The sequence below is a fragment of the Oncorhynchus mykiss genome, chromosome 16, assembly GCF_013265735.2.
Source record: "Oncorhynchus mykiss isolate Arlee chromosome 16, USDA_OmykA_1.1, whole genome shotgun sequence".
Lineage (NCBI taxonomy): Eukaryota > Metazoa > Chordata > Actinopteri > Salmoniformes > Salmonidae > Oncorhynchus > Oncorhynchus mykiss.
Window position 1 is genome coordinate 33673082 of NC_048580.1, and position 20611 is coordinate 33693692.

The 20611-nt window shown below is 42.6% G+C and overlaps 1 protein-coding gene across 1 annotated transcript in view; it reads right to left on the reverse strand.

Annotated features, from left to right (window-relative positions):
* Positions 1-8162, reverse strand: part of clcn6 (chloride channel 6) — a 28587-nt gene extending 20425 nt beyond the window's left edge. The window contains exons 1-12 of the mRNA XM_021565635.2: positions 7920-8162; positions 7025-7084; positions 6617-6682; positions 6317-6382; positions 6026-6092; positions 5760-5866; positions 2336-2462; positions 1959-2085; positions 1744-1876; positions 1514-1627; positions 1241-1407; positions 919-1039 (exon numbers count right to left, since the gene is read on the reverse strand). Coding sequence (XP_021421310.2) covers positions 919-1039; positions 1241-1407; positions 1514-1627; positions 1744-1876; positions 1959-2085; positions 2336-2462; positions 5760-5866; positions 6026-6092; positions 6317-6382; positions 6617-6682; positions 7025-7084; positions 7920-7994 — 1230 coding nt within the window. The 5' untranslated portion in view covers positions 7995-8162. The remainder of the gene's footprint in view (positions 1-918; positions 1040-1240; positions 1408-1513; positions 1628-1743; positions 1877-1958; positions 2086-2335; positions 2463-5759; positions 5867-6025; positions 6093-6316; positions 6383-6616; positions 6683-7024; positions 7085-7919) is intronic.
* Positions 8163-20611: the final 12449 nt, after the last annotated feature.

The following is a 20611-nucleotide window of genomic DNA, read 5'->3' on the forward strand; positions in this document are numbered from 1 at the left end:
TGAAACCAAAATATAACTTTTTGGTAAAAACTCAACTTCTCGTGTTTGGAGGACAAAGAATGCTGAGTTGCATCCAAAGAACACCATACCTACTGTGAAGCATGGGGGTGGAAACATCATGCTTTGGGGCTGTTTTTCTGCAAAGGGACCAGGACGACTGATCCGTGTAAAGGGAAGAATGAATGGGGCCATGTATCGTGGGATTTTGAGTGAAAACCTCCTTCCATCAGCAAGGGCATTGAAGATGAAACGTGGCTGGGTCTTTCAGCATGACAATGATCCCAAACACACCGCCCGGGCAACGAAGGAGTGACTTCGTAAGAAGCATTTCAAGGTCCTGGAGTGGCCTGGCCAGTCTCCAGATCTCAACCCCATAGAAAATCTTTGGAGGGAGTTGAAAGTCCGTGTTGCCCAGCAACAGCCCCAAAACATCACTGCTCTAGAGGAGATCTGCATGGAGGAATGGGCCAAAATACCAGCAACAGTGTGTGAAAACCTTGTGAAGACTTACAGAAAACGTTTGACCTCTGTCATTGCCAACAAAGGGTATATAACAAAGTATTGAGATAAACTTTTGTTATTGACCAAATACTTATTTTCCACCATCATTTGCAAATAAATTCATTAAAAATCCTACAATGTGATTTTATGGATTTTTCCCCCTCATTTTGTCTGTCATAGTTGAAGTGTACCTATGATGAAATTTACAGGCCTCTCTCGTCTTTTTAAGTGGGAGAACTTGCACAATTGGTGGCTGACTAAATACTTTTTTGCCCCACTGCATGTAGTTTTATGGTCTCGTTATGTTTCAATATGCTTTTAGTGCTTGTTTTAGGATGATTATAACGTTGTTTTACAGCTGTTATCTTATTTTTATATGCTTCACTTTTTTATAAAGTTGAGCTCTGCCAAACGTACCAGAGCTGTCGTGTTGTTGTTGGTGATTGTGGAGGCCAAGTCACGACATTCACCCAATGTCATGGATGCCACAAAGATCACCACCGTGGTCACCATGGCAACCAGCAGACTCTCTAGAACCCTTCCCAGGGACCAGACAAAGAACATGACATGAAACACAAATCACTGTAACCCCTTTGAGAAATATGCCTTTCCACTCAGATGGGGAAGTTAAATATATTGATCATTTGAAAAACAAAAGTTGCATTTGTAACAAAGCATTGCAGCAATGCAACTGTCACTACAATTAAGTGTATATGTACATATCACTCCGAGCAGGTACCTGACAAACTTGGCCTTGGGGTGGACGTGTCTCATGCGGTACTTGGCCAGCCTCTTGTTGATACAGTTAAAGAAGGCCCCCAGCAGCCCTCCCGCCACCCCCATCAGGACAAAGAAGGCCAGGTCAACCGCCGTCCACAGGTGGCACTTCTTATCCCCGTCTGAACACTGTGGAAGAGGGATGGACACCCATGGAGACATGGAATTCAAGTTGCCAAACCATTATATGCACACACTATCTGCACACCTCCACAACATGAACGTGTGCTTGTACCTTGAACTCTCCAAAGTTGAGCAGGCCAGGCAGCTGGAACGAGCCCCATTTGTTGTAGTTGATCCCCGAGCGGAAGAAGTTGAGGGTGAACGTAGCAGACATGGAGCAGAAGAGCTGGGGGGTAGACAGGAAGAGAGTGGTACTTCAGACCAGGCTGACTGACAATGACAGAAAAATAGCCTGTGTGTGTGTGTGTTTGCATGCGTCTCTGTCTGTGACCTTTGACCTACCACTTTCCAGGTGAGCGCCTGGTTCCAGAACGAGGAGCCCTCCTCCAAGCTGAAGAGGGTGCCCCCTATTGGTGCCCCAAACGCAGCCGCCACCCCAGCCGCCGTCCCCACCGACACAAAGTCCCTCTTGTCCCTGAAATCAAGATTAAGCAGAGATGTAATTTATAATGATGAACAACTGCACTATTAGCACTTTACAGAGTATGCTACTGTACCGGTCACTGCGGAAGTAGGGGAAGTCAAAGTTGATCTTCTTGAAAGTGATGCTCTGAAACTGAGGGAGTCCGGCTCCCACGATGGCTCCACTGTGGATCATTGGACCCTCCTTCCCCACAAACAGACCTGAGGGATCAAACACTTAAAGGCGGAACAGACGCTTTGCCATTGGATTCCTTTTAGTTAAATGCTATAATGTTTGCATCTGTTGGAAAGTCAGGGGTCGTATTCATTAGTGCACACTGTAGCAAAATGTTTTGAAAAAGCTAAATAACTACTGTTTCTATTGGACATGTTCAGGTAGTCCCTTTCTGTTTCAGTTGTCTTCCGTTTGGTGCCTAGTGAATATGACCTTGTGCCATCTATTTTGTAGTACCTCCGGATACGGTAAAGAGGACTCCGATAGCCTTGCAGACGAAAGTCCGTAGCCGGACTATTCCAGGTATCTTTACTCCGTTCAGGTAGCTCTTGATCTCAGGGATTCCCGAGCCTGCAGCTACAGGCTAAAGAACACAGGAAAGGGACAATCAGAAGGAGTTGGGACAATTCTGATATGATACCACCAGACAAGCAAAGAAAACCTAAATAACTGCCCAACAGGTATAAAAAAAATAATTAAAAAGAGGTTTTGATAATGAGTATTGTCAAAGGGATTATGAGCATGTTCAGTACAGGCAGGCATGCAGGCAGTACAGTACAGTAGACTCCTGACAAGTACACTTCAGATAAGAGCAAACTCTGTTGAAGTGCAATATCCCTTTTTAATTGATCTGATAACTACACGGTATCAGGACAATCCTAAGCTACTGCATTTATCAGGAGTTGACTTTAAAAATAAAATAAAATGTATTGATCCCATACACATATTTAGCAGATGTTATTGCAGGTGTAGTGAAATGTTTGTGTTCCTAGCTCCAACAGTGCAGTAGTATCTAACAATTCACATCAATACACAAATCTAAAAGTAGATTAATGGAATTAAGAAATATTAGGACAATCAATGTATTAGTGGCATTGACTAAATACAGTAGAATAGAATACAGTATATACATATGAGATGAGTAAAGTAGTATGTAAACATTATTCAAGTAACTAGTGTTCCATTATTAGAGTGGACAGTGATTCCATGTAGCTGTGATGGCTACTTAACAGTCTGATGGCCTTGAGAGAGAAGCTGTTTTTTAGTCTCTCTGTCCCAGCTTTGATGCATGGTTGATGTCCTTGATGATCTTTTTCGCCTTCCTGTGACATCGGGTGCTGACCGTACCTCCCTCTGGAGAGCCCTGCGGTTGCGGGCGGTGCAGTTGCCGTTCTTCACCACACTGTCTGTGTGGGTGGAGCAATTCAGATTGTCAGTGATGTGTACGACGAGGAACTTGAAGCTTTCCAACTTCTCCACTGTGGTCCCGTCGATGTGGATAGTGGGGTGCTCCCTCAGCTGTTTCCTTTAGTCCACGATAAGCTCCTTCATTTTGTTGACATTGAGGTTATTTCCTGGCACCACTCCGCCAGGACCCTCACCTCCTCCCTGTAGGCTGTCCCGTCATTGTTGGTAATCAGGCCTACTACTGTTGTGTCATCTGCAAACTTGATGATTTAGTTGGAGGCGTGCATGGCCTCGCAGTCATGGATGAACAGAGTACAGGAGGGGGCTGAGGCCCTGGATCCCTGTGTTGAGGATCAGCAAAGTGGAAGTGTTGTTTCCTACCTTCAACACCTGGGGGTGGCCTGTCAGGATGTCCAGGACCCAGTTGCACAGGGCGGGGTTCAGACCCAGGGCCCCAAGCTTAATGATGAGCTTGGAGGGCACTATGGTGTTGAAGGCTGAGCTATAGTCAATGAACAGCATTCTGACGTAGGTATTCCTCGTCCAGATGGGATAGGGCAGTGTGATGGCATCGTCTGTGAATCTATAGGGGTGGTAAGCAAATTGTAATGGTCTAGGGTGTCAAGGTGAAGAAGAGGTGATATGATCCTTAACTAGGCTCTCAAAGCACTTCTAGATGACAGAAGTGAGTGCTCCAGGGCGATAGTCATTTAGTTCAGTTACCTTTGCTTTCTTGGGTACAGGAATAATGGTGGACATCTTGAAGTAAGAGGGGACAGCAGACTGGGATAGGGAGAGATTGAATATGTCTGTAAACACTCCAGCCAGCTGGCCTGCGCATGCTCTGAGTACGCGGCTAGAGGATGCCTTGCGAGAATTGATACACTTAAATGTCTTACTCACGTCGGCCACAGAGAAGAGCCCACAGTACTTGGGAGTGTGTTATCCATAAAGCGGGCAGCAAGACGTCGGTGTCCAGGAGCAACACATCGGTGTCCGTGACGTGGCTGGTTTTCCGTTTATAATCCGCGATTGTCTGTAGACCCTTCCACATACGTCTCGTGTCTGAGCCGTTGAATTGCGACTCCACTTTGTCTCTGTACTGACATTTTGCCTGTTTGATTGTCTTACGGAGGGCATAACGACACTGTTTATATTCAGCCATATTCCCAGTCACCTCGCCATGGTTAAATGCGGTGGTTCACGCTTTAGTTTTGCGCAAATGTGCCATCTATCCACGGTTTCTGGTTAGGGAAGGTTTTAATAGTCACCGTGGGGACAACATCCCCTATATACTTCCTAAAGAACTCAGTCACGGTGTCCGTTTAAGCGTCAATGTTATTCTCAGAGGCTAACCTGAACATGTCCCAGTCCACGTGATCAAAACAATGTTGAAGCATGGATTCCGATTGGTCAGACCAGCTTTGAATAGACCTTAGCACGGGTACTTCCTGTTTGAGTTTCTGCCTATAGGAAAGGAGGAGAAAAATGGAGTCGTGATCTGAGAGCGGGGGAGGGCCTTGTAAGCATTTCGAAAAGGCAAAAAGCAGTGATCTAGTGTTTTCTCTAAGCGAGTACTACAGTCAATGTGTTGATAGAACTTCGGTAGAATTTTCCTCAAATTTGCTTTGTTAAAATCCCCAGCTACAATAAAATGCGGCCTCAGGATATGTGGTTTGCATAAAGTCCAGTGTAGTTCCTTGAGGGCCTTCGAGGTATTGGCTTAAGGGGGAATATACACGGCTGTAACTACAACCGAAGAAAATTCTCCTGGGAGGTAATAGGGCCGGCATTAAATTGTGAGGTATTCTAGGTCGGGTGAATTAAAGGACTTGAGTTTCTGTACATTATCACAATCACACCTTGTGTAGTTAATCATGAAACATACACCCCCACCTTTCTTCTTCCCAGAGAGTTATTTTTATTCCTGTCTGCGCGATGAACTGAGAACCCAGCTGGCTGTATAGACGGGGACAGTATATCCCGAGAAAGCCTTGATTCCGTGAAACAGAGTATGTTAAAGTCCCTGATGTCTTTCTGGAAGGAGATCCTCGCCCTGAGCTCGTCTACTTTATTGTCCAGAGATTGAACATTAGCGAGTAATAACCTCGGAAGTGGTGGATGGTGTGAATACCTCTTCTCCGACCGGCGACGACTTGGAGCAGCCTCTGGGATAAGTTAAATTACCCTGGGGGGGTACAAGCAAATGATCCAATTCGGGAAAGTCGTATTCCTGGTCGTAATGCTGGCGATTTACCACCGCTCTGATATCAAAAAGTTATTTCCGGCTATATGTAACACAAAAAAACATTATGGGCTAATAATGTCCGAAAAAACACGTGAAAAAATTAAACTGCAAAGTTGCTTACGAGCTAGAAGCAGAGCTGCCATGTCGGTCGGCGCCATCTTACTAATGTATAGCATAACAATAGCATGTAAGGACACGTTAGGTATTTGTGTAGAGCGTCTTTACCTCAATGAGGACCAACACACTGGCGATGAAGATGAACATCATATTGAAGGCCAGTAGCTCAAGAAGCGAAAGAGCCAGGCAGCCTTTCTCGCTGCACTCCTCCACAGCTAGCACACACTGGCTAAGGAAAAGCATTGTCTGCCACACAACACCTCAAAGCTCTCAACTGATACAATATGTTGATTTGCAAATATTCAACATCAGAAAGACATTATGAATTAGGCATTGACTTTTGAGTGAAATAGTCCATCTTCAAAAAAAGATACATTTTCCCACCAAGTTGAATTTGAGCTGAGTGAAAAGGCGTACAAAAAAGTCCACAAAAACACCCACCTGAAAGAAAGAGAATGGTGTTAATAAGAGTTTAATATGCAGTTTATTTTCAAAGCATGCAGACATTTGTCAGAAGCACCTGCGCATCATCCATATCGTCGTCATACATTATTTCCAGAGAATGTACAGAGGTCCATTGTTTGTTGCTAACATACCGGTATGTAAGCCAACCAAAAATCAGAATGTCTGATTCTTCATCCAGCATAGAACATGATTGCACTTACCAGGCCTACTGAAACTCCAATGGCAAACACCAGCATCCACCTCACAGCTTCATACTTTTTGGCTCTCTAATAACGTGATAGAAGAACCCATGTTAGAAGAGATAGGAAAACAACACAATTGCAATATGCAGTTTGTGGAAATGAAAAGTAGTTTTTTTTACAGCTTCTGAAAATAAAGGCATTCTAGTGTAATTGGTAGTCTAACCACATACTTAATGACTTAGTAACGACTTTGTAACTAACTCAAAATGTAGGCTTATTTATCACAATACCAATGCCACAATTAATTTCTTAGTATACCTTGTTGTTCATCTCCTCCAGAACTTCAACATATGGTTCATTGATGCACCTGTCATAATCCAGGCTCTGCCAAAATATAGAGAGAACCATTGAGTCAGTGTGTGTTTAATTGAATTCAATCTGTAGTTTACTTTTCTGACGAGAAAGATTTCAATGATACTCAGGTAACAGACGTGGTCAAGAGGTAGTCTGGTCCCATTTTATTTTGTGCTCTTGCCTACTCCATTGTCATTGTCAGTCCTTATATTGACATGACAATTCCATAAGGAGTTGGCAAAAAAAGCTGAAACAGACTGGCAACCAGGCTAGTCAAGAGCTACACTGATGCTCATTTGGGTGTGTCTATTTTCCCTTCATTCATATGGAGTTAGGCCAACATCTTGATCTGCTTCAAAGGGATTTCATCACCTCATAATCTTTCCTTGGAAGGATCTCATCCTCTTCATCTTGAGTTTCCCCAAGAATAGTCTGGAAATTAGAAGAATGTGACACTGCCATCATTGTGCATGAAGAATAACAAAACAATGACACAAAACTACTCTCAGCCTGACAAATAAGGTTATGCAGTGTAGTGCACCTTCCCAGTCATCATGAAAAGATAGCTGGCACTTACTACACCTAGTACTATATGCCACACAATAACCCCAACAAAAGAGCAAGCTGTTGGCTGAGGTTTCTTCCTGAGTCATGCAAGGCTGTGAATAGCCGGAGGGAAACAAATAGCTAGATGCTAACGTTGCTCTCTTTCAAATGTAACCTTTATTTAACCATACCCTTCCTCGACAATGAATGCCCCCTTGTCAAACAGTCCGATAGGGTGTTTGACAAGGGCCTCTATTAAACAATGCACATCATGCATAAATACATGGCATCGGTCGTGCTTAGCAAGCATCAAGCTTGAGTCACAGATAAAACATGGAGGGTTAGTTATAAAATTTCCTAGCGTATTGCCAGTGGCTACTAGTTAGCATAGTTGCTCAGCACTGTCAGCTAGGTGTCATGTTGTTTAGTTTGACTCACAGAACACATTACCCCAAAACATTTATTTAGCCTATAATGTTACTGACAGCTATATTCTGTAACATAGTCAAACTCAATATTTATTTATCAAGCTATTGTGCAACATAGTTAGCTACCTAAGATAGCACTGAGAGATATCCACACAACAGAACAGGGTGGAGCTTTCTCCAGCCAGGGTGAAGTCAGGACATGGGCTCAGTTTTCCTTGGAAAACTCACACACAATATATTGCACATTGAGGCAATTCTACACATTATAAGACATTATACAGATTCTCTCTCACCAGTTCCTCGGGTGTTCGTGTATCTTCATCCCTGCAGCAGCAGTGACAACATAAGCAATTCCCACAGCACGCCATCTTCGTTGTTGCCTCTTCAGCACCACCACTTCCCACAATGGCCGTGTTCGAGAGGATCGCAACCGCAATGCATCATGGGTAAACTGTGACTGCCTGACTGATCTACAAATCATAATGAGTCACTATTTATGATGCAGGGTGATTTGTAGATCATTCAGTCGGCAGCCGCATGCAGTCGTTTTGATGCTCTCGAACACGGCCAATAAGCTGTGACGAACAAAGAAGCGGTCATTTACGGAAACGTATCAAAACTGCGTGTAATTTACGCATGTGTGATACTTATTATTCTCAATAAAAAAATAACAACAAGATTACAAAACCCAGTTATAATAGTACAGCACAAATAATGTGCATGCATTCGCCTTCAAACTTATCGCACTGACTGTGTTAAGTTTAAGTTTACCCAGCTCGAGCTTCTATAAACTGACCGGATGATCAAAATCGTAATGTTTCATGGGTAAATTGTGACTGACTGATCTACAAATAATAATGTGAGTTAGTTATTTATGATGGAAAGTGAATTGTATATCAGTCAGTTGGCAGTCGCTTGCATTGTGGAACACGCCCACTAATTTCAACCATTTTGCCAGGTCAACGGTGCTATACATTGGTTTCAAAGTGCAAGGATTGTGATGCGTGCCAGGGTTGTGGGTTTGATTCCTAAGGGGGACCAGTATTAAAATGTATGGATTTAATACTGTAAATCGCTCTGTATAATAGCTTCTGCTAAAATGTAAAGATAGCTAGCTACCCAACCTGGTCTCAGAATATTTTGTATTAGTCTGTATGTAAATCTGCGATTCCATTTAGGATGTTTTGTATGGTATGTATTAATTTCTGAATGTTAGTCACTAATTTCGTATGGTATGTTACAAATTCCAAATTCAATTTGTATGTTAAAAAATTTGCCAAATATATGATGGCCTAGTGGTTAGCGCATTGGACTAGTAACCAAAAAGTTGCAAGATTGAATCCCTGAGCTGACAAGGTAAAAATCTATCGTTCTGCCCCTGAACAAGGCTGTTCCTAGGCCGTCATTTAAATAAGAATTTGTTCTTAACTGACTTGCCTAGTTAAATAAAGGTTAAAAAAAGTGTGTGTTACGAATTATAGCTAGGTGGCTAACGTTAACTAGGTTAGGGGTTAGAGGTTAGGGTTAAGTTTAGGAATTAGGTTAAAGAGTTAACTAAAATAGTTAGGGGAAGGGTTAGCTAACATGCTAAGTAGTTGCAAAGTAATAAGTAGTTAAAGTTGCTAATTAGCTCAAATGCAAAAGTTGTCCGTGATGAGGTTCAAACTCGTTGGGTTGCTAGACAATCGCATTATACGCCCACCTATCCACCCCAAACAAGTAACCATCTGTCTAATGTAACCATACCGAACGTAACATATCATACTAATTTGAATGTACCGGATTTACGTTTACTATGTTACATCAAGTCTATGAGACCAGGCTGAGAGACCAGTTCCCAAAAGTGAACGATGTCTAATGTCAAGGTTTTCTAGCCAACCAACATGGTCAATGCCACTATCAAGCCAATCTACTTCTTCCTGTGAATTTCTGGCAGAATAGACACTTTTTGGCATATTGCTGACTTTCTCAGTTGGGAATGTGCATTCCACAATGTGACAAAACAAAAAAATAAAGTGAAAAGGGGAATGGTAAAAACCTAAATTGCAGCACCATCTAACCATGCACCTATACACTATCCCTAAAAACCCACCACACAATCCTACACCAGGCTGTCGGCCTGGAAGGATGGAACCCCTTCTCTCTAAACTTCCTGTAGATATTCTGCATTAAAATATCTCACACCCAAATATTTCTCTGCTGCTGGAACTACCACATTTATCTAGTCTGATTTCCACTCCATCAACGCAAAAAAATCTAACCTTACTGAAACTCATCCTCTCTTCAGGCCTACTCACTGGGGGACTCCCAGTCCACTCACTCACCCCTAGGCTTTCCTCAGCTCGCTTCAATGCCTAAGCATAGGAAACTTTTTTTGCCCCACTCGAACTCTGGCAATCTCTCTCTCTTTACTTCGGATCCCCAGCTGCATGGGCATCCCCCCAGTTGACACAGTGCTTTCTGTATCCCAAATGTACACTCCCTCTGACTATGGCCTCCTGCACATTTGTCACATCGTGGGATCTCCCTTCTACACACTGTTGCAACATGTCTGAATCCCTGGCACGTAAAGAACCAAAGCTTGTTCGGAACATAGGCCCTCACAGAATAGTAATTACAACCTGACCTTATCGGGAAGAAACTCTGTGTGAAAGCGCAACAAGATAGACAGAGTATTCTCAGTATCACCATTGCCACTAGGTATACTGTACGTCTCAACAAACAGCAGGCGCCACAAACACTAGGAACATTCCTTTTCATTTGATTCACCTATACACTCAATGCTACCCCACTGATCTCCCCTTTTAGCGGAGAGCAAAGCACAGAGCAGCATGACACAAATTTACAGTGCCTTGCGAAAGTATTCGGCCCCCTTGAACTTTGCGACCTTTTGCCACATTTCAGGCTTCAAACATAAAGATATAAAACTGTATTTTTTTGTGAAGAATCAACAACAAGTGGGACACCATCATGAAGTGGAACGACATTTATTGGATATTTCAAACTTTTTTAACAAATCAAAAACTGAAAAATTGGGTTAAAGTTAATACTTTGTAGCGCCACCTTTTGCTGCGATTACAGCTGTAAGTCGCTTGGGATATGTCTATCAGTTTTGCACATCGAGAGACTGACATTTTTTCCCATTCCTCCTTGCAAAATAGCTCGAGCTCAGTGAGGTTGGATGGAGAGTATTTGTGAACAGCAGTTTTCAGTTCTTTCCACAGATTCTCGATTGGATTCAGGTCTGGACTTTGACTTGGCCATTCTAACACCTGGATATGTTTATTTTTGAACCATTCCATTGTAGATTTTGCTTTATGTTTTGGATCATTGTCTTGTTGGAAGACAAATCTCCGTCCCAGTCTCAGGTCTTTTGCAGACTCCATCAGGTTTTCTTCCAGAATGGTCCTGTATTTGGCTCCATCCATCTTCCCATCAATTTTAACCATCTTCCCTGTCCCTGCTGAAGAAAACCAGGCCCAAACCATGATGCTGCCACCACCATGTTTGACAGTGGGGATGGTGTGTTCAGCTGTGTTGCTTTTACGCCAAACATAACGTTTTGCATTGTTGCCAAAAAGTTCAATTTTGGTTTCATCTGACCAGAGCACCTTCTTCCACATGGTGTGTCTCCCAGGTGGCTTGTGGCAAACTTTAAACGACACTTTTTATGGATATCTTTAAGAAATGGCTTTCTTCTTGCCACTCTTCCATAAAGGCCAGATTTGTGCAATATACGACTGATTGTTGTCCTATGGACAGAGTCTCCCACCTCAGCTGTAGATCTCTGCAGTTCATCCAGAGTGATCATGGGCCTCTTGGCTGCATCTCTGATCAGTCTTCTCCTTGTATGAGCTGAAAGTTTAGAGGGACGGCCAGGTCTTGGTAGATTTGCAGTGGTCTGATACTCCTTCCATTTCAATATTATCGCTTGCACAGTGCTCCTTGGGATGTTTAAAGCTTGAGAAATCTTTTTCTATCCAAATCCGGCTTTAAACTTCTTCACAACAGTATCTCGGACCTGCCTGGTGTGTTCCTTGTTCTTCATGATGCTCTCTGCGCTTTTAACGGACTTCTGAGACTATCACAGTGCAGGTGCATTTATACGGAGACTTGATTACACACAGGTGGATTGTATTTATCATCATTAGTCATTTAGGTCAACATTGGATCATTCAGAGATCCTCACTGAACTTCTGGAGAGAGTTTCCTGCACTGAAAGTAAAGGGGCTGAATAATTTTGCACGGCCAATTTTTCAGTTTTTGATTTGTTAAAAAAGTTTGAAATATCCAATAAATGTCGTTCCACTTCATGATTGTGTCCCACTTGTTGTACAAAATCATCTCTGGTAGGATTCTCAGAGCAAACATTGGAAGTCTCCACTACAACTGTTGACTAGCTCAACCTCAGGGTGCTTACCACTACCGTCTGACTCCATTTTGAGATCATCAAGGTTCTCAAGAGAGCATGAACACCTACAATACTGGTCAAAAGTGTTGGTACACCGACTCATTCAAGGGTTTTTCTTTATTTTTACAATTTTTTTTACATTGTAGAATAATAGTGAAGACAACACTGAAATAACACATGGAATCATGTAGTAACCAAAAAGTGTTAAACAAATCAAAATATATTTTACATTTGAGATTTTTCAAATAGCCACCCTTTGCCTTGATGGCAGCTTTTTACACTCATGGCATTCTCTCAACCAGTTTCATCAGATAGTCACCTGGAATGCATTTCAATTAACAGGTGTGCCTTCTTAAAAGTTTATTTGTGGAATTTCTTTCCTTCTTAATACGTTTGAGCCAATCAGTTGTGTTGTGACAAGGTAGGGAGGGTATACAGAAGATGGCCCTATTTTAGTAAAAGACCAAGTCCATATTATGGCAAGAACAGCTCAAATAAGCAAAGAGAAATTACAGTCCATCATTACTTTAAGACATGGTCAGTCAATACAGAACATTTCAAGAACTTTTAAAGTTTCTTCAAGTGCAGTCTCAAAATCCATCAAGCGCGATGATAAAACTGGCTCTCAGGAGGACAGCTATCACGTCTGCTTATTACGTCGCCAGAGTACTAACCACCGGGCCTGTTAATCATTATGATTCACACCTGTTAATCATTATGATTCACACCTGGACTCCGTTACCTTAATCTCCTCCCCTTTGTCACTCTCCCATGTTCACTCACTAGTTGGTGTTGTTCTTGTGTATCTGCATACTGCCTTATGCTAGTGGCGTGTGCTTTGTGTTGTTATTTTATTAAAACGTTGCACCTGCTTCTGACTCACCGCCCAGTCATTACAACCACCACAGGAATGGAAGACCCAGACTTAACTCTGCTGCAGAGGATAAGTTCATTAGAATTACCAGCCTCAGAAATTGCATCCAAAATAAATGGTTCACAGAGTTCAAGTAACAGACACATCTCAACATCAAATGTTCAGAGGAGACTGTGTGAATCAGTCCTTTGTGGTTGAATTGCTGCAAAGAAACCACTACTAAAGGACACCAATAAGAAGAGACTTGCTTGGGCCAAGAAACATGAGCAATGGACATTAGACCGGTGGAAATTTGTCCTTTGGTCTGGAGTCCAAATTGTAGATTTTTGGTTCCAACCGCCATGTCTTTGTGAGACACGGTGTGGGTGAACGGATGATCTCCGCATGTGTATTTCTCACCGTAAGGTATAGAGGTGGTGTTCTGGTGTGGGGGTGCTTTGCTGGTGACACTCCACCCGGAATCATCCCAAGAACATCGGCAGTTTCCTTCTACCGGAATTCAGCCGTCTTTGCCGGCATTGTACCAGAATTCCCAGAAGCGGCTCATGCAATTTTAAATACATGTATACAACTGTACCCGATTTAGTAATTATGAACACTATTATACATACAAATTATACCCATCCAATTTATTTTTCTCATTTTATTTATTTGTAAATGTGAATTGGTCCCAGCCATTCCTTTGTTCCAGCACTCCGGGGGAGAGCTAAGAATGACCGGTTGAATTGAAAATTGTTTTGTATGTTTAGAACATCCTAAAGCTTGATTCTGCACTTAGTTTGACCTGTTTAGTCGACATATAATATGTAATTTTGAAGTTTTGATGCGCAACTTTTCCGGACCAGAGGACATTTTGGGTGCATTTCAGCTGATATTGTTAGCAGTAGCTAATACAAAGACACAAGACTTGAAACCAAACGATGTTTTGGGTAAGTATGAACCCTTCCAGTACATTCTGAACGAAGACCATCAAAGGTAAGGGAATATTTATGCTGAAATCTGTGTTTCTGTTGACTCCAACATAGCGGAGAAATATAGCTTATATCTGAGCGCCGTCTCAGAATATTGAATAGTGAGCGATTTCTGTAACGTTAAAAATAAATGTAACAAAGCGATTGCATTAAGAAGCAGTGTATCTTTCTAACTATATGTAGAACATGTATATTTAGTCAAAGTTTATGATGTCCATTTACGTTATCTTGCCGCGCTACCTATATTTTCTGCGGACATTTTTGAGTATTTTCTGAACATGAATTCAATGTAAATTGACATTTATGGATATAAATGGCATATTATTGAAATAAAAAAAATGTACTGTGTAACATGTCCTATTACTGTCATCTGATGAAGATTTTCAAAAGGTTAGTGAATGATTTATTTTTTAATCCTGCTTTTATAATTTTATATTTTCTGGGACAAAATGGCTGCCTCTTGTCTTCGTTTCGGTGGTGGTCTAATATAAATATGTGGTGTGTTATCGCCGTAAAACATTTAAAAAATCTGACATGCTGGGTAGATGAACAAGGTGTTTATCTTTCATTTGAGCTATTGGACTTGTTAATGTGTGGAGGTTAAATATTTCTAAAAATATGTTTGCATTGCCTGCGCCACGGTTTGAGCTGAACGGGGGGGGGGGTCAACAAGTTTGAATTAACCTTCTCAAAACCTGAATGTAAATACCTTTGCTGCAAATGTGTTATACATCCATGCCTGTAAATTTTGACAAAATTACACAAACCTAAAACACAAGGCAATTATCCAGGCACACCTGTGGTTGCAGGAATAGGGTCAATGCTAGAGCCATTGTCAAACTTTGTATTTGATTAAATCTCAATGTGCAAGCATTGCCCTCATACGTTAAAGACTATACATTTCATAAATAAGATTTCACCAATAACAGGATTAACAGAAGACTGTATTTTGGTCACATTAGATGTCGAGAGTCAATATGCCAGCATTTCCCATTTATGGGACTGGCAGTCCTAGCTCACTATTAGAGAGACCTACATACTAACAAATACCCACCAAAAAAATGTATTCTACAGCTGGATGAATATTAACTACTTCAGTGAATTCTAAAGCCAAACGAATGGAACGTCAATGGACTCCACATTCGCTCCAAGCTATGCTAACCTTTATGTGGGTCATTTTGAAGAACTTTTTGTTAACAATGAAAATCTATTTTTTTATAAAATCCTGAAGTGGTATCGCCATTTTTTGCATATGGGGAGGCACGGGAAAAGAACTGTCTGACTTTATGGCATTACTCAATGACATTGACCCCAATCTCAAATTCACTATGGAATGTGACACAACGTGCCCATTACGCTGCACTTCGAGAAATCAAATGGAACCCTGTTTACAACTCTGCATAGAAAAGAAACGGACAGAAATACTCTATTACTGAGGGACAGCTTCCACCCTGAGCCATTTAAAAGAGGACTTCCAGCGGAGATGCGCAATAGGTTTCCAAGAAGAGGCTAATCTCCACAATGTGTGGATGAAGCTCTAAATTTGGCATTGGGGAAAACACAAGATGAACTGCTACAAAAAAGACTCACTAGAGCTAAAGAACAATCTGTAATGTTCACCACCACATATACTTTGAACTCGCGCAAAGTGGGAGATGCTTAAAAGAAACACTGGCATGTTTTAAACATCGGACCCAGCTCTGCCAGCTGAATTTAAGAATCCACCACATGTTGTATATAGGAGAGGTCCCAATTTACACGTTGGTCCATGCCAGCCACAAAATAAGCCAGGCTTTCTGCCCTCTTCCGAATGGAACTAGGCACGTGTGCGGGTAAATATAAATATAATTGTAGAGGTTGCACACAGTGCAACAATATGATAAAGCATGAATATTTCTGCCGCCCTGTCACAACTTCCGCCGAAATTAGTCGGCGTTCGACGTCACCGGCTTTCTAGTCTCCACCAATCTACATTCCTTTTTCCTTTTGTTTGGTCTTGATTGGACACACCTGGTTTCCATTACGTTATAATTTATTCCCTATTTAACCCTCTGGTTCCATCATGGTCTTGTTTATTTGCTCTAGAATGTTGTTCTCCTTGATGGAAGATTGTTTATTGAGTAAAGTTACGATTATTACTCATCTGTGTCCTGCGCCTGACTCCGCCTTACCCACATCACCTAGACTATTGACACGCCCACATGCAGGAAAACGGTTCCAAATAAATTACATTATTACGTCTCCACCACACATGTTATCTACACGATGAAATGTCCACGTGGGCTGTGTTATGTAGGCAAAACCTCTCGTTCTCTCAAACAGAGAATTAGTAAACATAAAAGTTCACCCAGGAGAAAGACAGGGATTATCCAGTCGCAGTACATGTCAATGATATTTCTACCTTTAGATTTTGTGGTATAGAGAAAGTCAATATATCAGACTGGGGAGGGGATATAAATAATGAACTGGGCAAAAGAGAAGGTTTTTGAATTTTCACCCTTTCACCCTTTCACCCTAGACATTATCATGTGAACATGAGTTAATGCTGCTACTTCAGACTACTCTGATGTTTTTTCTTGTACTGTACCCAATGATTTATGGAAACTTATTTGATAGGTCGATGTCCTCATTGTGGTTTCACAGAGTCTTGTTTAATACGTTTTATATAAACACTTTATTAGAATGATCAGAATACTTATGAAATGCACCTTGTTATATTTGGTAACACATGCTTGTTGTCCTTACACTCCAACCCCATTCGAAGCATTAAACTGACGAGGGTGGAGTAATGTATGGGTGCAAATCAAAAACACTCACAAAACTCTGACGAAGGCCTTGAGGCCGATACGTAACGTTTAATAAAGAGCAGTGATACTAGCAAGAGCGGTGTTTCTTATTTTTTTCTCATCTTATTCAACTGTTACCATGCACCTGCAACAAAGATAGCTCAGGTGTGCGGTTGACTTTTGAATTTTGAAATAAATTACCCTGCAGTGAGTCATGTCGGCTATTTCTCAAAAGTTTCTGACAACATGCCAAGCAGAACTACTAAGAACTCGAGCAAAACCACCACCCCTGTAGATGTGCAGGGGGGGACGATTCTAGGGGCCTGTGACTGACAGGGTCCCTGAAATATTATTAGAACATTAGGTACATTGTTTTCAATATTAAATTATTAACCTATCATCAGTAATATAATATTTACATGAAATGGTTCGGTCCTGGCCCCAAACCAGGCGTTACTTGCTAGCAGTGAATTGCGAGTGAGGAGTGCCGGTGGAGCATCATGTCTCAGCTTCCTAAAGACAAATCTGGCTTCCAAAAATGAAAAGAAAGACAGGAGAGATAAAAGAAAGCTGTCACACAATTTTTCACAAAAGAAGGTGGGTGTAGTCCGTGAGTGGTGGGAACTAACCTGTTAGCTTAGTCCATAGTTATATAGGCTACCTTTGCTCCACTAAAATGATTTACTTGATATCTTCAAATAATATTCTGAGTGATTACATTTAGCTCCTCTTTTAGCCGACATTTAATCAATGCAGGCAAACTTTTAGCAAGCTAATACTGAATCAGTTGTCCCTGCCCCTGCCTGGTGCCAGGCCCAACAGATGCAGCTTCAGGCTCAGCAGCCCAGTCTCCCAATCCCCCTGAACCAGCCCTGTCTCCCCATACCCCTGAACCAGCCCTGTCTTCCCATCACCATACCACTGAACCAGCCCTGTCTCCCCATCCCCATACTCCTCAACCAGCCCTACTCCCAACTGAAAAAGGAGGTGAGCAGCATTGTGTTGAATGACATTTCAGTTGGCACAATTGCAGCCACTGCAATGCATTGAGGACAGGAATGTGATTCTCCAGTCAGAAAAAAATCTCACTTGACACAGAGGCAGCCAATATCAGAGCCTTAAAGGAAGAGATGCAGGCTCTTAGAGATGGATGGGAGTCTCTCCTGTCTGAGGCAACACTGATTACTACGCAAATGGATGTTGCACCTCAATTTAGCAAGGAACTCAGCCGCCAGAGGAAAAGGAAGAGATTCGATGATGAGACCTCTCAAGAGGAGACAGCTCAGGACAGTGCAGCAACGGTGTTTCGGAACAGTGTTTTTGTTACTGCTATGGACAACATCATAAGTGACCTGGACACTAGGTTCCACACCACTGCAAAAACTGTATCAGAATTTTCTGCTGTTCTGAAAGTTGGGCAGATTAGTGAGGATAAAGTCCCCACTGTGTGCCAACCACTGATCATGAAGTATTCCAGAGATCTTACACCTGAGTTTCACTGTAAATGACACCTGAACACTGTATATGCTGCCCCTTTCCCCCCTAACTTATTCCCTCTTGGTCTCCTGAATGCAATTTGTAAGATGCAGCTGCAAAGAATTTGAGTTGCTTTACGTATATTTTGCACACTGCCTGTGACTGTTGCTGGTGGCGAGGGAGCTTTCAGTGAGCTAAAACTGATGAACTATTTGAGGTTCACTATGTCACAGGACAGGCTTTGCAGTCTTTCCATGCTATCCATTGAAAATCAGTTAGCTAGGAAGCTGAACTTCAAAGACTTGATCAGTGAATTAGCAAGGCTCAGCGCTGGGCTCTTGGTGAGTAAGGCTGAGCAAGGGCCAGTGATAACTGTTAAATGGCATGGCTGTGGATATTGGATCACTACACACATGATGCCCACAGGCTGAGAACAAGACTGAGAACAGACTGAGAACAAGATAAATCTCAAAGTACTGGCTGGATTGCCATAACATTTGTTGTGCACAATCAAGACCGCAAGTGGAAGAAACCTATTGATTTGGTGACCTCTTGACCTTTCCTCTAGCGCCACCATCAGGCCTTTTCATTACCATTTTGTTTTCCATTTCTACTTTTACAGCTGATTATTTTCTAGTTGGTATGTATACTTAGTTCAAAAATCTGCTTCTAATTTTATTTTGTTCGTTATATCATTCTATATGATAATGTTAATTTATTTTAATTGAAGAGGTTAATGTATTGTGGCAAACCTCTTCAAGGTTAGGAGCGTTTGTCACAAATTAAGTGGTAAACTGTCACCAAATCACCCAAGAATGAGAGTTCTTTCGAACAGGACAGTACCTGTGTTTTTGTTTCTCCGTCCTGGTCCACCCAGGCTGTAGGCGAGGTCAAGGATAGCAGGGTTCGGTACACGAATCGGGTTCTCGGTAGTTCCAGGTCCAAACGCCAACAGGTAAATCCAAAACAATCCAGCTCATACACGGTAAATCCAGCCAATCTCTATTGTTTGTTTCTCTATTGTTCATAGATCCTTCCAGCACTCTCTCTCTCTCTTCCTGGTTTTTCTTGACCCTTTATCTGTGTGTCGGCTCCACCTTCTGAGGGTTCCCCTTGCTTCTGGGACTTTCCCGGGCGATGTCTAAGATTCCCCGGGGATGCCTCCCATATACCAGCTCAAAGGGAGAAAACCCCAGCGAGGCTTGAGGAACCTCTCTAATGGCAAACATCAGATACAGCAACATGCAATCCCAGTTTATCCCATCCTTATCGATTACCATCCTGAGCATTGACTTCAGGGTTCGGTTGAATCTCTCAACCAGCCCGTCCGTCTGAGGATGGTAAACCGATGTCCTCAACTGTTTCACCTGCCACAGTTTACAAAGGTCCGCCATAAGGCGGGACATAAAGGGGGTCCCCTGGTCGGTAAGGATCTCCTTTGGAACCCCTACCCTGGTGAACAAGAGCACTAATTCCTTTGCGATATTTTTGGAAGCCATCGTCCGAAGGGGAATGGCTTCTGGGTAGTGAGTGGCATAATCTAGAATGACCAGAATGTATTGGTGCCCTCTGGCGGATTTGGGTAGTGGGCCCACTAAATCCATCGCTATCCTCTCAAATGGCGTTTTGATTATGGGGAGTGGCACTAACGGGCTTCTAACAGCTGGTCGGGGAGCTGTTAACTGGCACTCCGGGCACTCTCCACAATGCCGAGCCACTTCAGCTTGAATTCCTGGCCAGTAAAACCTCCTTACAATCCGGTCTCGGGTTTTATCGATACCAAGGTGTCCACCCAGAATGTGCCCATGAGCTAGATCCAGTACTGTCCTCCGGTACCGAGTGGGAACCAACAACTGTTCCACCACATCAACCCCTATTTTCGAGACTCTGTACACCAAACCCTTTTTCATGATGAAGTGAGGAAAACTATTAGGCATCATCCCAACATTTATGGGAGTACCATCTACGACCTGCACATCTGCTCTGGCTTGCTGCAGGGTTGGATCCTGGTTTTGGGCCGTCCCGAAATTAGTCAAGGACCCTGCCAGGTCTGCTGGTTCTGGATCGTCGTCCTCTGGATTCAGATTGATCCCAGCCCCACTAGTACCGGGCTGTTCGTTATCAGCGAGGTTTGCCACTTCATCCTCCTCCTCCCCTACTAGCACCTGTGATGTTGTCCCCTGGGAGACCTCTTTTCTTGGCTTTGGTTGAAGGCCCCATGCTTCTTCCTGCTTGGTCAGGGTTGTTGGCTTCTCAAATATGCCATTCTTGTGGCCTAACTTCGCAAAGTTAGGAAAGTCTCTACCCAATATTACATCATATGGCATCTTTGGGACCACGCCGACCTCATAATCCAGCAGACCATCCTCTGTTTGTATGCTCACTAAGGCCGTGGGGTACAGACGGGTATCCCCATGAATGCATGTAACACTGATATCCTTGTATCCAGTTTATGATTCGGCACTAG